This window comes from Pteropus medius, unplaced genomic scaffold, assembly GCF_902729225.1.
Source record: "Pteropus medius unplaced genomic scaffold, Ma_sr-lr_union100, whole genome shotgun sequence".
Taxonomy (NCBI): Eukaryota; Metazoa; Chordata; class Mammalia; order Chiroptera; family Pteropodidae; genus Pteropus; species Pteropus medius.
In genome coordinates, this window is record NW_024344374.1 from 4,066,603 (window position 1) to 4,081,085 (window position 14,483).

General features: G+C 37.5%; 1 protein-coding gene across 2 annotated transcripts in view; it reads right to left on the reverse strand.

Moving 5' to 3' along the window:
* The window catches only part of CTNNAL1 (catenin alpha like 1), a 52,203-nt gene that overhangs the window by 22,036 nt on the left and 15,684 nt on the right, over positions 1–14,483 (reverse strand). For both annotated transcript variants that reach the window (XM_039870656.1, XM_039870657.1), the window contains exons 3-8: positions 11,901–12,088; positions 10,123–10,242; positions 7,747–7,836; positions 6,515–6,685; positions 3,664–3,864; positions 1,345–1,431 (exon numbers count right to left, since the gene is read on the reverse strand). In XM_039870656.1, the coding sequence (XP_039726590.1) occupies positions 1,345–1,431; positions 3,664–3,864; positions 6,515–6,685; positions 7,747–7,836; positions 10,123–10,242; positions 11,901–12,088 (857 nt within the window). The remainder of the gene's footprint in view (positions 1–1,344; positions 1,432–3,663; positions 3,865–6,514; positions 6,686–7,746; positions 7,837–10,122; positions 10,243–11,900; positions 12,089–14,483) is intronic.

A 14,483-nucleotide genomic window follows, 5' to 3' on the forward strand; every position in this document is an offset into this window, starting at 1 on the left:
ATGAATACACTCAAGCATCCATGAGAGAGAAAGTCAGCTTTAAATATCTACTGAGCCCAAAGCATCTTAGGAAGGCACCAGCCACTAAGAACTTTCCGCCTCCCCACTTCCTGTCTTCTCTCCCTGTGCCACACCTGGCAAAGATCAGTAACAGAAACTAGGTGAGAGACGAAGGGTGTGAAAAAGAGACAAGAGACCATGCTTTCCACCAAAAACCCTAGGTGAGGTGGGGGAATGGGGAACAGGAGAGAAGTCCTACAATTGAATGAAGATTAAAATAATGATTAATATATTGAACATTCTCATTTTTGAACTGAGATTGTGTTTTATGACCTAAAGCAGGGATTGGTAAAACCTTTCTGTAAAGAGCCAGAGAGTCAATAGTTGAGACTTTTCAGGCCACACAGTCTCTATTGCAACTACCTGACTCTACTGTTGTAGTGAAAAGGCAGTAGACAATATGTAAGCGAATGGGCAGGACTGCGTCCTCCAAAACTTCATTTAGAAAAACAGGCAGCCTGGTCGCAGTCTGCAAACCCCTGACTTAAACTGACTTTCAATTATGTAAGAGTGACCAAGTAAGTTATGGGATGACTAAGTTTTCACGCAGGGAACTGAAAGAACATTTTTAAAAATCGACTTTATTAAGGAATACTTTATACGCAATAAAATGTACTAAGAGTACAGTTTAATGAGTTTTGATAAACATATATACCCATGTAACCACCACCACAACCAATATTTATATTTCCATTACCTCAAAAAGTTCTCCCATGCCCCTTTGTAGTAAACATCCCCCAACTTCCGACCCCAGGCAGCCACTGATCTGATTTCTGTAAATTAGTTTTGACTTTTCTAGAATTTCTTCCAAATAGATATATATCTATATATTTACATGTATATATACACACACATATATACAGATACACACACACACACACACACACGCACACACACACACACATTCTTTTGTGTCCAGCTTCTTCCAGTCAGAGTAACATTGTGACATCTATATTGTTACCTATATGAGTATTGTTCCTTTATATTGCCGAATAATTGGTTTAATTATACCAAAATTCATTTATCAATTCCCCTGTTGATGAAACTGCAGGTTGTTTTCAGTTTGGGGCTATTATAAATAAAGCTGTTATGAACGTTCGTGTACAAACGTTGAGAGTGATGGCACTAATCAAATGGTTGCTTCAAAATAATTAGGTCAAAGGAAAACTTTTAAAATCATTTTCTAGGCATAAGGACATACTAATACTGATGTACTTCATACACACTATACAACATGAAAATTAGCAAAGAATTAAAAGAGGCTAGATTGCAAAAAATACTTACTTCTTTCTTAAGTTCATTGAGGCTGTGACTGATTTTCAGTATACTGAGTTCCAGCTCTTCAGCGATGCTTTTTGTTTTCTGGTTTTGCTAAAAATTTTAAAAAGTATACATGTAGTGTTACCTCATCTTTTTCATCTGGTAATTCCAATTTTACTTGAACTATAAATTATTATAAATTTCTAATATCATTCTGTGAGCTATAAGAAAAGTATAGCTTAAAATTTACATATTTATGGTTAGAATGGAAAAAGAATTTTAATTATTTAGTTGTTTATGTAGTCATAATTTATTTAGTTATAATTATTTAGTTATATTTTCCCACTCTAACTATAAACAGGTTAATATCTAAGATCTAATTTTCTTTAATAAATTTATCACGTCTAAAACTAAGCTATTTTATTTTTTGCTTGGAATGCTTATCTCATCACTCTTAACCTAGTTAAAACTAAAATCCTATTCATATTTAAGCCCTTACATAACTGGCTCTTTCTCAGAACACATACTCTTAATTAGACCCTCTTCTTACCCAATCTAATCTTTTCTCTAGGTAATTGTTCTAGTATACAATTACATATATACTTTTTAATTTCTGTTGTTGTTGTTATTTAATGTCTATCTTTCCCACTAGGCCTTGGTAAGCTCCATGAAAGCTGGGATCACATTTATTTTGCTCACCACTGAATCCACAAAACCTGACACAGCAAAATGGTAGATAGTATTCAGTTCTTTGAGTGAATAAATCAAAGGTAAATGTTACTATCTTGAAGAAGGCTTCTTGACTTCTCTCCCTAAATAAAAATTCATCCTCCTTCAAATCCTCTCAACACATAGTCTGTGCCTTCTCTTCGGATGCTTAAAAAGCTTTCTGTACTTGTCTCATCCCTTTCCATATTTTTCTACATTGCAAAATTGCAAAATTTTCTACATTGCTTTCTGTACTTGTCTCATCCCTTTCCACATTTTTCTACATTGCAGGCAACAACTTTATCTTATTCATCTTTAGGTTTCCAGTACCTGGCATATAAGAGGCACTCAGTAACGACTGCTGAGATAAATGAATGAATGAACAACACAAATGGCATGTAGCATCAGAGATCTGAGTGTTTGTGAAATATGTGAAAGGTGCTAATTGCAAACCTAGTATTGATAAAACTGGATTCCAAACAGAGACAGCATTTCCTCACAGAAACTCTTTACACTGAATGTTGGGCTTAAAATTTAACAGTGAAGCAATCTATACTTCTGATTAGATATCACATAAATAATTTAAACTAAAAACAAAATATTGCTGCTCTCCCTGACACTGCTCTGCTCTAGGTGAAGTTTCCCTGTTAATACGAGCATGTGCAATGTTGCAATGCCAAGAAAACATGAGAGAGATCTGTGAAACATATCTACTCTTCATTCACAAATCGATTTATTTACAAGGAAGTAAACTGCTTTTTTGTTCAGTCCACTCAGCCACATTCACCCTCCTTCTTCATCTTCACTGACAACGCTTTTGCTCAGGACTTTCAGGTTTGTTCTACTCATGCTATATGTTGAAAACCATGTTAAATACTTTTTCGACATAGCCTAGGTCTAAGAAATAAATAAACAGTGCCAAAGACATCTCAGGATCTCTGTCTTTCAATTTTGTAATCCACCCTCTATAAGAAGTTGAGTACATATGTCCTGTGTTGTCCCACATCTGTCAGTCTTTACTGTTCTTTCCAAAGAAGTTCCCCTGTTTTAAGGATAGCAGCAGTCTGTTTAAGGCCCTTTAAGAGGCTGCCCACCAATCTTAGACTAGGAATCTGTGCAAGGGTGAAAGATCTTTCTCTTGCCAGCTGCGTCTACCCGGTCATCACTAGACCTCAATAAGTTTTCTAAGTCATTGTGTCTGTGAATCAGCTGTCCTCAGAGTTAAGAATTGTGCACATACGAATGGCTGTGGCAGTAAGGGTTCAGGGCCCAGGAACCTCTAGGTAGAGGTTTAATCCTCTGCTCTTCACTCTGAAGAAGCCTTTTAGGGAAGAATTTTACAGAGGTGAGTTGGGTGGAAGAGCGGAGATAACAGGGTGAACTAGTGATGGTGACAGTGGCACAGACTCTAGACTGGCCAGAATGAGAAACATGCCTATAAATGTTAGGTATTGTGAGTGCTGGAGGGCAAGGATACTTTGGCCAAGTAGGAGGGAGACGAGGAAGAAGACATCCATCCTTGTCTCACTCTGGACCACGTTTATACTCCCGGTGATTACGTTAGCTTCTTCAGCTCTGAAACCTTCAAGGAAAAGCTATTATATAAAATTTACTTTAATGAAAAAAAGTTCTTACAGCTTGAATCCACACAGAAGTTAACTGCTGCAGTTCCATCCTCGCCTGAGTTGACAGTTCCAAGATGCGTTCCCTGTGCTCATGGCTGGTGGAGGCAGAATCAGTAAAGTCCTCTGTACGCTCCAAGATGGCTTCCAATGTTGCAGAAAGACTCTCTTTTGACTGAAAATAACGATTCTCCCGAAGAGTTTCAATATTTATCTGAGAACAAATAGGATAGACATCCACATGAGTCAATGTTCCCACCTAACCAAAACGAATTGTAATTTCTAGCAGTGCCCAGGAAGACACTGGCAATTTCTTTCCCCGTCTGAGGGCTCTGGGGTATTGTAGCCTCCAGTGATGACTATATTCTCCACTAATCCAGGAGGACACCTTGCTCAAGAGCCACCAATGGCCACACAGAGCTTCATTCCAATTCTTGTTAACACAACATTCCTATGAGATCAGCGAATACTAAGGCAGAAGAAGCATTATCATGTAGTAACTGGTATGAAAAAATGAACCAGCCTGCAGGTAAAGGATCTGCATCTGAGAAAATGCTGAGGCGAAGTTCTAGAAAAAGTTACACCCAAATATGAATATGTACTGCACCCAGTGGGGAAGGGTGTGGAGGGCAGAGGGGAAGGACTGGGATGGGCATCAACTTTTCCTTAATTAACACAGCAAAATTCTCCTAAGTGGTTTCCCTACCTTTTGTCTCATGTTCCCTACAGCACCTCCCTGATCAAAACATTCTCTACCACGGGGCCTGTATAATCTTTCTAAAGGGTAAAGCTTCTGATATGGCCAATTCCCTCTAACTGCTCCTTACCACTTATGAAATCCAGCCCAAAGCTCTATTGTAATACTACAAAATCCTCTAGGGTCCTGTCTTTAAATACCTCTCCAACTGTCTATCTCACCTCCCAAGTTCCCAAACAATGCTTCACCTCAGTATCTTGTGCTTAGAGTTCCTTCAAAATGTGAGGTGCACATGTTCACTGATGCCATCATCCTGTCTCTCAGCTTTCTAAGATGGGCTATGCCACTTCAACCCTATTTTAACCTCTAGCCCATGAAATATGTCACAGAAACAACTTGGGCCAAGAGGCAAGAAGTGGTAATGATCATGATTGTGGTCACAACGAATGTGCTGAGAAAGACATCTTACATCTGTTTAGCACAATAAAGTCCTTTCACAAATACTACTGCAAGTTAATCCTTACGTGTGACCCAAGAAAATATCAAGATTTGGGAAGGTCAAGCAGCCGTAAGGGAGTACTTGCTGCCTGCCCCCTCCTCCTGGCCCAAGTTGTCTCCAGTGTCATTCCATCTTATGAAGACAGGATTTTTTTTTAAGCTAGGAAAGAACATGGATAAAAGTGAGGTATGGAATTGGCAAGGAGGATCTGAGAATTTAAGAATTTGAAGAGAATTACAACATAAAAAAGTCAGTCATGTGGACCACGCTAATTACATGAAGGTTTAGACTTCCCCTTTAGAGAGAACATCAATACGTTTTCAAATGGTAACTTAGAAGAGTGGTTTTTGAAAGGCCATTCTGTTTTATGGTTTTATAACATTGTACCGAACGCAGTAAAGTATTCCCTCTACAGAATATGTTCTCCGTCAGAAAAAAAGTAAGAGGCCAAAAGAGTAACCATTGCTAGTGAGACTCAGTCTATTCATGGCAGCTCTGCCCTCCAGAATGACTGGTCCTTCCTTGTAGCTTCCTTCCCCACAGGAAGAGATTTAGGGTAGGGCTGGCAGCATATAAACAAACCCAGAGGGGTAAATTAAAAGGTCATGAACTTTGGGATTAGAGAATCCTCATTCTAAAGGAGGGTTTCATTACTTTTTAGCTTTTCTCTTCAAAAATCAGGTATGATAACATCCACCTAAAAAGGAAATTAGAGATTAAATGAGATAATATTTGTTAAGAGCAGAGCCCCTAAAAGTAAATGTAAATGTTCCTTCAATTGCTTTCTTTTGTTCTAAGTTCCTCCTTAGACCTTCACACAATTACAAGTACAGTAAAGATGCAAACGATACCATCCACGTCACAGCCCTGCCTATGAGAGAGGTGGTAACCCAGAGCATGTTAGGTAACTTCTTAGGGCCCTAGTTTTCCCATTTATTAAATTAAGGGTGTTGTGCTAAATGGTTTCCAGGGTTCTCCTGACCCAGACACTGCTCTGACCCAAAGAGCAGCTTCACCACCTCTCGGACTTCTGATGGGAAGTTCTGCCCTAAAATGGTAGAGATTCTGAAGTCAGACTGGCTAGGTTTGAATCCCTCAAACCTCAACTCTGGCACTTCCTAGATGGCAAGTTTCTTAATCTCTTTTCCTCAGTCTCCTCAACAGCATAATGAGAATAATAATAGTTCTTGTAAGAATTATACATATACATACATTTAAAGTACTCAGAACAGGGCTGGCACACAGTAAGTGCTCAATAAATGTTAGCATGTATTATTGTTCATTTTAATATTTTAATTATATCAACCCTACAACACAGAGGAGAGCAAAGATTCCAGCAGAAATGATTTGCTGTCTGTTATCATCAGTGGATGGTACAGCATTGCTCAAAAGACCTAGTTAGGTACACCTTTCTACAGATGACAGGAGGCTACAGCTAAACCATATAGCTGAACAGGGCCAGAGTACCTACTATGACCCAAGACTCTGTTCTTTGTACATACCACACTAAGTCAAATGTTACTGATCATTAAGTTTGTACATTGTGGCATTGTTTTAAAGAGAAATCTGCTTTTGTGAAGCATCTATCCTAAAATATAGGTATGACATATAGCGATGTTCCTTTGAAATGGAAAGAAAAAAATCAAAATATATTCTCTTTATTCTTACCTTGAATTCTTTAATTCCAGCAAAAACAGTGATAGATGAAATGTCAGTCTCTCCATTGGGTTTGCAGTCAGTCACAATTTCAATTACCTTATCCAATGCCACTTTCATTCGGTCAAATACTCCTTTTTTGTTTTTATGGGCTGATTCACAGTTGGGATGCCTGAGACATGTCTTCAAAACAATTGAAACTTTTTATTTTAAGATCTGAGCCATATCATAACACACAAAATCTTACAGAGAACATGTCATGCTAATAAAAATGGTTCTTTACCAAAATCTCCTGGGTCCCTGGCTCACCCAGCTGCTTCTCCTCACTAAAAGTGGAAGCAGGATGAGTAAAAAGCGATAGCAAGGTTAAGTGAAAAAGGCAGAGTGTAAAACTATATCTTTATACTTCAATAATAAGTTTACTTAAAATTTGGGGGAAAAAAAACCTATATCTTCGTTACGATTAAAAATATTTTAAAATGTCTTATATGTGCAAGAACTTAAAAAGAATGAGGAAAAAATGAACAGATGATATATGACTGTGGTATCTTTGACTTTTAAAACCGATGTAAATGAAAAACTACTCAAGGGTCTGGACACAAACACAGCCTTTCAAATGGGCTCCAGTGAATTCTGTTTTTGTGTATTCACTGACTCCAGCATAGAGTAAATATTCTGAGCAGAAAAGGCAATTCTAAACAATGCTAATGAAATGTTTACTAGTTCATCTTCAATTGTACCAATCTGCTGGCCAATTGCTGTTTGGAATTATAAGCTCTTGATTGACAGTTTTGTTTAAAGTCGATTGACAATCTTTGTTCATATCTTTAAGAAATTAGAGATATGAATTTACAGAATAAACACACGAAGGGTTGACTTAATACTCCTGTTACTTAACAGATTCTAACTTGCCTAGCCTTTGCTAGAGCACATGGCTGGCTTCCCAACGACACTGGCAAAACCCTGCAGGCAGTGAGCATGTGGGATGGGCCTGGAGTCACAGCACCTAATATACCATCTTCTGCTTCGTTGCTCAATCAAAGCTGACTCCGTAGATTAACCGCTGTTTGGAACGGGGGAAGAAAGTTAGCGTTCTTGCTAAAGGATAACTGAGCTTTGACTATGAGAGCCTATATTCCAATTTATCACTTTGATCTTTTCTAAAATGTGAAATATACAAATTAGATGCATTTAATCAGGGTCTCTAATTAATTTACAACACAGTAAAACAAAAATTGTCTTACCTTTGAAGCTGTGAGAAGCATCATTGTACATTTTTCAAGAACTGCCCTAGCTGCTGCCATTTTCGCCTTTTTCTTTTCATCTTTCAAATCCTAAAAATGAAATAAAATCGTTGAGCAGTCTAGGACCATGTGAACAACCCAATTTCTTGAAAAATCATTTACTCAACAATAACAATACTCAACAATTAAGTAACATTGTTAAAAAAGTGACAAAGTAAAAAAAAAAAACAAACCAAAACTAAAGTTTTACAAAATGTCACCACTTCAATCTAAATACATGAACACAGTGGAGTGGAAAGAAACAGGCACCCCTGTTAAGGGCGGCAGAGCCAGGAAACAAGACCTAGGAAGAGGCTGCCATGTGGCTCACATCCTGCTGGCTTGCCACACCTGACAGTCTCATATCCTTGAGGACATACCTCACTCCTAACCAGAAACAACCATCTTAAGCTTTACTTAATTAAAAGTGACTTGTTTATTGAACAGCTATGGGCTATTATTTCCTTCAGAATAGATAGGAACCATGTCTGATTAATCCCATTTAAGTGCTTATTCATCTCAATATGAGGTTTATGAGGTTTGTCCTAAACATAATAAATATGCTGCTCTGAAATTTTCTCCAGATGTTTCATAGATACATGATTTTCCCAGACTAGATTATGAACTCTGAAGCAAGAACAGTATACTGAAATTTTTTCCTTTGATTTCTCTTCATAGAGCGCTTGATTGAATGTGCGCTATCACAGAAGGTATCAAATATTGCTTAGCAAATATAGAACCAAATACTCTTCATAATAATTTGGTTATGACCATCTAAATCAGAAGTCAGCAAATATCTTCAATAAAAGCCCAGAAAATAAATTTTCTAGGCTTTCTGGACCTGTCACAACTACTCAATTCTACCACTGTAGTGTGACAGCTGTCCTAGACAATACATAAATTAGCATGCTGTGTTCTAATACAATTTTACTAATGTTAAAATTTGAATTACATATAAGTTTCACCTGCCACATTAGTTACTCATTTTTCATTTGTGAGTTGGGTGAAAAGCCCTTACTTACAAATAACGAAAATCTAAAGTTTGAGAGTGATTTGCCTTTTATTTGTTTTAGTAAATTATTATAGTAGATTTGAAATTATCCCTATAATAACACTCTTACTCACTTGCATCCCAATATAGTTTTATTACTAGGAAAGAAATAAATGAATTTATACCTAGTACACAAGAAACAGTACATGATACAAAAGTTAATTGAGGTCTCAAGATTGCATTCCAAAGGACAATGTCCTACATATGAATATCACCCATCATGAGTATCTATCAAAAATAAAGGTCAAGGTCCCTTCTAAAATTTCCACCTTGTCTTTAACATACTGAAGAGGACTTTTTTGCAAAATTACCTATGGGTCTAGCTGACTGACAGTGCATCAAGAATGTATGTCATATATGATACCATATCTTGTATGGTGGTGGTCGGTGATCAATAAAGATGGCATCTGAATCTGTTACAGTGCTAGACCACAAGACAAAACGGAGACTTCTATAAAACACTGATGGTCCAAGAAGTACTAAATGAAGCATCAGATATAGTCTGCCACTGTCCAGGCCAGTATCTATCTTCCAACTCCAGCTACAACAAGGAAAGTTCATGCCCAGAACTGTAGCCTATCGGACTATACCAAAGCACCTTGAGAAAAGGTCAATTATTATATATTTAACCTGCTGACAAGATGAGCTCATGCACAAATACCCCAACAAGGAAAAGTCAATTCTGGATATAATATAGTTTTCCACCTCCCTAAACTTTGGAACTTATAGAATGAATTGGGAAACAGATCTGTAAAGAACCAATACCACGGCATAGTTTGAAAACTACAGGCTTTAGAATCAACATAAGTGAGTTCAATCTGCTAAAAGAGTGACTTTGGGTAAGTTTATTATCCTCTCAGGTTCAGTTTCCTCATGTGTGAAACAGTAATAACAATATCTACTTATAGGGATGTTTTGAAAATTAAATGAGATCATGGATATTAAATACCTAACATATAGCCAATGCAAATAAATAACTTGGACTATTAATCTAATGTAGAATATAGAAAGAAATAAAAACTGAATAATACATAACAAATTACAGAAAGAATAATAACAGAGATATGTAACAAAATACTATAAGACTATATATGACTCATTTACTTTCCTGAGCTCTGGTTGAAGAATCAAATGGAAAGTTTCATAAAAGAGGAAATACTTGAGTTGGGCCTTGAAGGCAAGAAGGGCCTATCCCAGCGTGTGAGGTGGGAATATATTTAACTGTTATAGGTGTGTAAGGAAAGAATGCATGTATTTGAAAGTTTTAAAATGTGGTAAATACATACATTTTGTCTATCTCCGGTTAGATGTGCAAACTCCACCATTTCATTTCCAAATTGACTGAATATTTGGACAAACTCTTGAAAGCTATTCACCTTCTCTAGTCTTTCCATAGTTGCAAGAACCTGCCAAACAGAGAACGTTTTATTATCAAATGTAGATGTGAAAGAGACTGAGATGTCAAGGCTGAACAAAGACAGGAAAAAAGAGAAATTCTAAATTCTAGGGGAAAGTTGAGGAGGACATAGAGGGGAAGACAGGGGAGGAGGGGCTCAGAGAAGTAGAATTAGGCTCAAAGGTTAGAGTCACCCAGGCGATGACGGGTTTTTAGGATGGGGAGACTTGGGCTTACTTATAAAAGAAAAAAGGGTAAAAGAAGTGACTAAATAAATACACAAGAGAAGAGATCAGGTGTGTCTTCTGGAGAAGATGGTAATAGGTAGGACTAAGGTCATCACATTTTCAGAGAACTAGGAAGAGGGTAAGGATAAAAGATGATACACAAAAGCTTTAAGTTTAGTGAACCAGAATTGAGGGAACCCCATTCTTCTCAGGAAAGTGGAGGGAAGGTCATCTGCAGCGTGAGGATCGGAAAGGGAGGTTTGGGACTTTAAGAACAGGAAAACAGTTTGGATCAGTCAGGAACTGCCTGTGTTAAATAAATTAATTGGCAAGAAACTTTGGGCAGCCAGGGGTGAATAGAGAGCACGAACCTGTAGTAGATACGGCAACAGAAAATGTCATGTGTTTTCTTGACATTAGAACTAGAGTAAATAGCTGTGAAACATATTTTCAGATACTTTTCTCTAAAATAACAGAACTGGATTAGTTTTAGACAGACCAAGATAGGTAAAGAAAACACAGATATCCTGTGTTTACTTATTTTTAATGAGGATATGATGGATGTTTGGCGTGTTAATCTGCCCTGGCAGCTCAGGAAATCCAGGAGACTAACACAGATAAGGCAAATTGCCACCACTGAGCAGAACCTCCATCTTTCAAAGAGAGGAAGGTTTTGTTTGTTTTTTTCCTATTCCTCTAGCACTGCCCAATCTACCTCTCCAATTGCTTTTTCTCTTTAAACTTACACTTCCAATTCACTTAATACTCGTTAGGTAGTTTTGTCCCCAAACCCCATTGAGACCATCTCTTCCCTGGTTGATTGCCTTCCTCCTTGCCTAGGGAATTATCCAGGGTAAGAAGTGATTATACACAGTCTCCTGGGTGATTGAGGAATACCATTATCTGAGAGACTGGAAGAGTTTAAATCTATTCTCTAAATTTTGTGATTATTCAGTAATATTTAGGGACTATGAATAAAGAAATTTTGTAGTGTGAATAATTATATTTAGGGTGATTTAATTTTTTCTTAAGCTTACAAATTGTTACTGACTTGGGGAAAAAGGCACTGAGGAATTCAGTATTTTTATCAACTAGGTTTCTACTACATACATTGTCAGGACGTTTAGCTTTTCTTCCTGAATTTGTACACAGGGAAATCTTTCACCACTAAGCCTCAACAAGTAGATAATGGTTTTCTGAGAAGAAACGTTATTTGCATTCAAAAGTTTAGGCCCAGTACACACATTGTTTAGGAATTACTAATATAGAGAAAGACCACTTTTAAGCTATAGACAATTAGCATTATAAACAATTAAAATAGACAAGCATTGCCAAAATTACCTGCAATTAACCTAAAAAAACAAAACAACAACAACAACAAAAACACCACTTCTTTAATAACTCTGAAAGACCTAGTATAGACACACCAGAAAGCAAGTACCTTATTTCTTGATGTTATTATCTGCTTAATGACCACTCGGTCTGCCAGCAACAACACTTTTGTCACTGAAGAAAGAAGTAATCTTGCAGCCTTTATAACTCCCGTTTTGTCTGTAAAAATTGTGATCTGGCCATCAGATTCTGGGTGATTCAAGCTGCCTACATCTGTAAGTGCTGCAATGGTTTCTCCTAACAAGAAAGGCAAGGGAGAAAAGTTAAATTGGGAATAAGACACACTTAAATCAAAATCCAGACTTCTCTCTAATCCCAAAGGTAATGTGCACAACGGGTGGAAACTCAGCTTTGGGGTTTTATTTCAGGAAATAAAAAAAGCTTCAACAAGATCAACACTTTCTTAAGAATTGTGAAACACTTCTGTCTTTATCAAGTTTAGAAAATATTACAACTTCTGTTTCCAGCGGTATGGTAAACTACATGATCTAAAAAGCCTATAAGATAGTAAGAGAAATCCCAGGATCCAATGACCAAAGAAGAACCTAAAAGTAGAGCAGTGAGCAGCTGCCAAGACTTTGGATGAGGGGGCTGGGGGATGCAGGGAGCAAGCCTGTGTGGCGGGTGTCATTGCCCGTCTCCACGACTTGAAGGGGTTGGGTTTTTATGGACACTGAGGGAGAGAAGACAAGGCTTTGGGGCCCAACAGGAGCCATCCTCAGTGAAAAGAGGATCTAGAAGAATCATCAACAGGCAAAAGGAAATAATAAGCAAGTTCATCTGTTGGTCAGCTTGGGCTCTGGGTGGGAAAACAAAACAAAATGAAAGCATTCCTCCTGAGAGTTCAAACCACAAGCAGACCCTCACTCAGGCTTACTGTTTGAATTTATACTTCTTACGATGCCCGGCATAAATCACTCTACCAAATGAACTCCCAACTATCTAGGAAAAGTCCCTTCTTCACTGTTGCTATTAAAATCCTTTGACCTCTATGATAGCAATTATCAATTGCTAAAACAATACAAATATTTATTTCTTAAAAATGAAACCAGGCTGTAACTTTTTCTAAACCTTACCCTTAATTTAACGAGATTAAAAAAATAATAATAAACTTTTAATCATCTTGTAATGTACAAGATAATTTTTTAAATCCTAAATAAACCTGAGTGCATAATGGATTGATTTTCTCACAAAAACCTTCTTGTCAATACTACTGACACCCAATAATGAATGTATCTGCCCATGGGCTAAGGATCTTGAGTAAAAGTACCTGAATTTTAATGCATAGAGCACAGGGTGTGACATAATGAAAATTACGATTAAGAAGATCTGCCTGATGGAAGCCTATACAATAGACCTGAAACGGGAGACTTAAAATCAGAATTCTACTCAGACAGCAATTCCAATTGTGGGTGTGAAGTAGTAATGATCTAACTAGCATGGTAGCCAGAGATGTAAAAAAGATGATTTGGGAGATATTGAGAAAAGAAAATAAAAAATTAGTACCTGAACTATGATAAGAAGGAAAGGAAAAGTGGAAGAAAAAAAAATGGCTTCAAGATTGTGAACTTAAGTCACTTAGATAAAATCAGAAAGGTCTGGGAAGGGAGATGATAAGTTTAGTTTCAGACAACATGAATTTGAAACGGCACAGAAAAACTCAAATGATAAGCACTGGATGTGGACTGGTTAAATGTCGTGGCAACAGCTAAAGCTCTACATCTAATAGATGAGTCTGTGATAACCAGCCTCCAAGATGGCTCTCCGTGACCCCCACCTCCTGCATTTACATCCTTGTGTTCGCCCCTTCTACATCTTACCAGGTTTGGTATGGCAGAGGTATCAAAGACACCGAGGCAGCATTTTGGTTGTGCTCTCTCTCTGTCTAGGGGAAGGCAGCTACCATGTCATAAGCAGTTGTTACTCCAGAGAGACAAACATGAGGAGAAACTGAGACCTCTGGTCAACAGTTACAAAGAAGTGAAGCCTGCCAACAATCATGAAAATGAGCTTGAAAGCAGATCCTACAGCCTAGTCAAGGTTTCAGATAACTGCAGGTACAGCCGATACCTTGAGTGCAACCTCATGAAAGGCACAGACTCAGAACCAGCCAGTTAAGCCACTTCCTGATTCCTGGCGCTCAGAAACAATGTGAGGTAATAAATGTTTGTAGTTTAAATTGCTAAATTCAGGTTAATTTGTTACACAGCAACAGGTAACAAACACAAAGTTTATGTAGCAAAATATATAGAGAAAAGAGTTTAGAATTAAACCTTAGTACATACTGCAAGCAGCAGGAGAAACAAGTATCAGTTTGCATTCTATCAGCAATAGCTGAAAGGATAAAAATGTTTCCTCTGTGCTTTTGGAAAATGTTACTTTTTTTCTGTATTTTTGGCTCTCAATAACCAAAAATATTACACATGAGCCTGCACATATGGCATTATTTAATCTTTCCTCTTTCTGACTAAACCCCAGGCATTTAACTTATGAGTACGTGGGATGGTACCATTTGGTCTGCTCCACCAACGTGGTTAAATGCTTCCTTAACATTATAAAGTCGCTCAGTGTAGACTGTTCAGAATTTAGTTCCCTAGAAAAGTCACAGAGCATCATGGTTGTCATTTTAAAT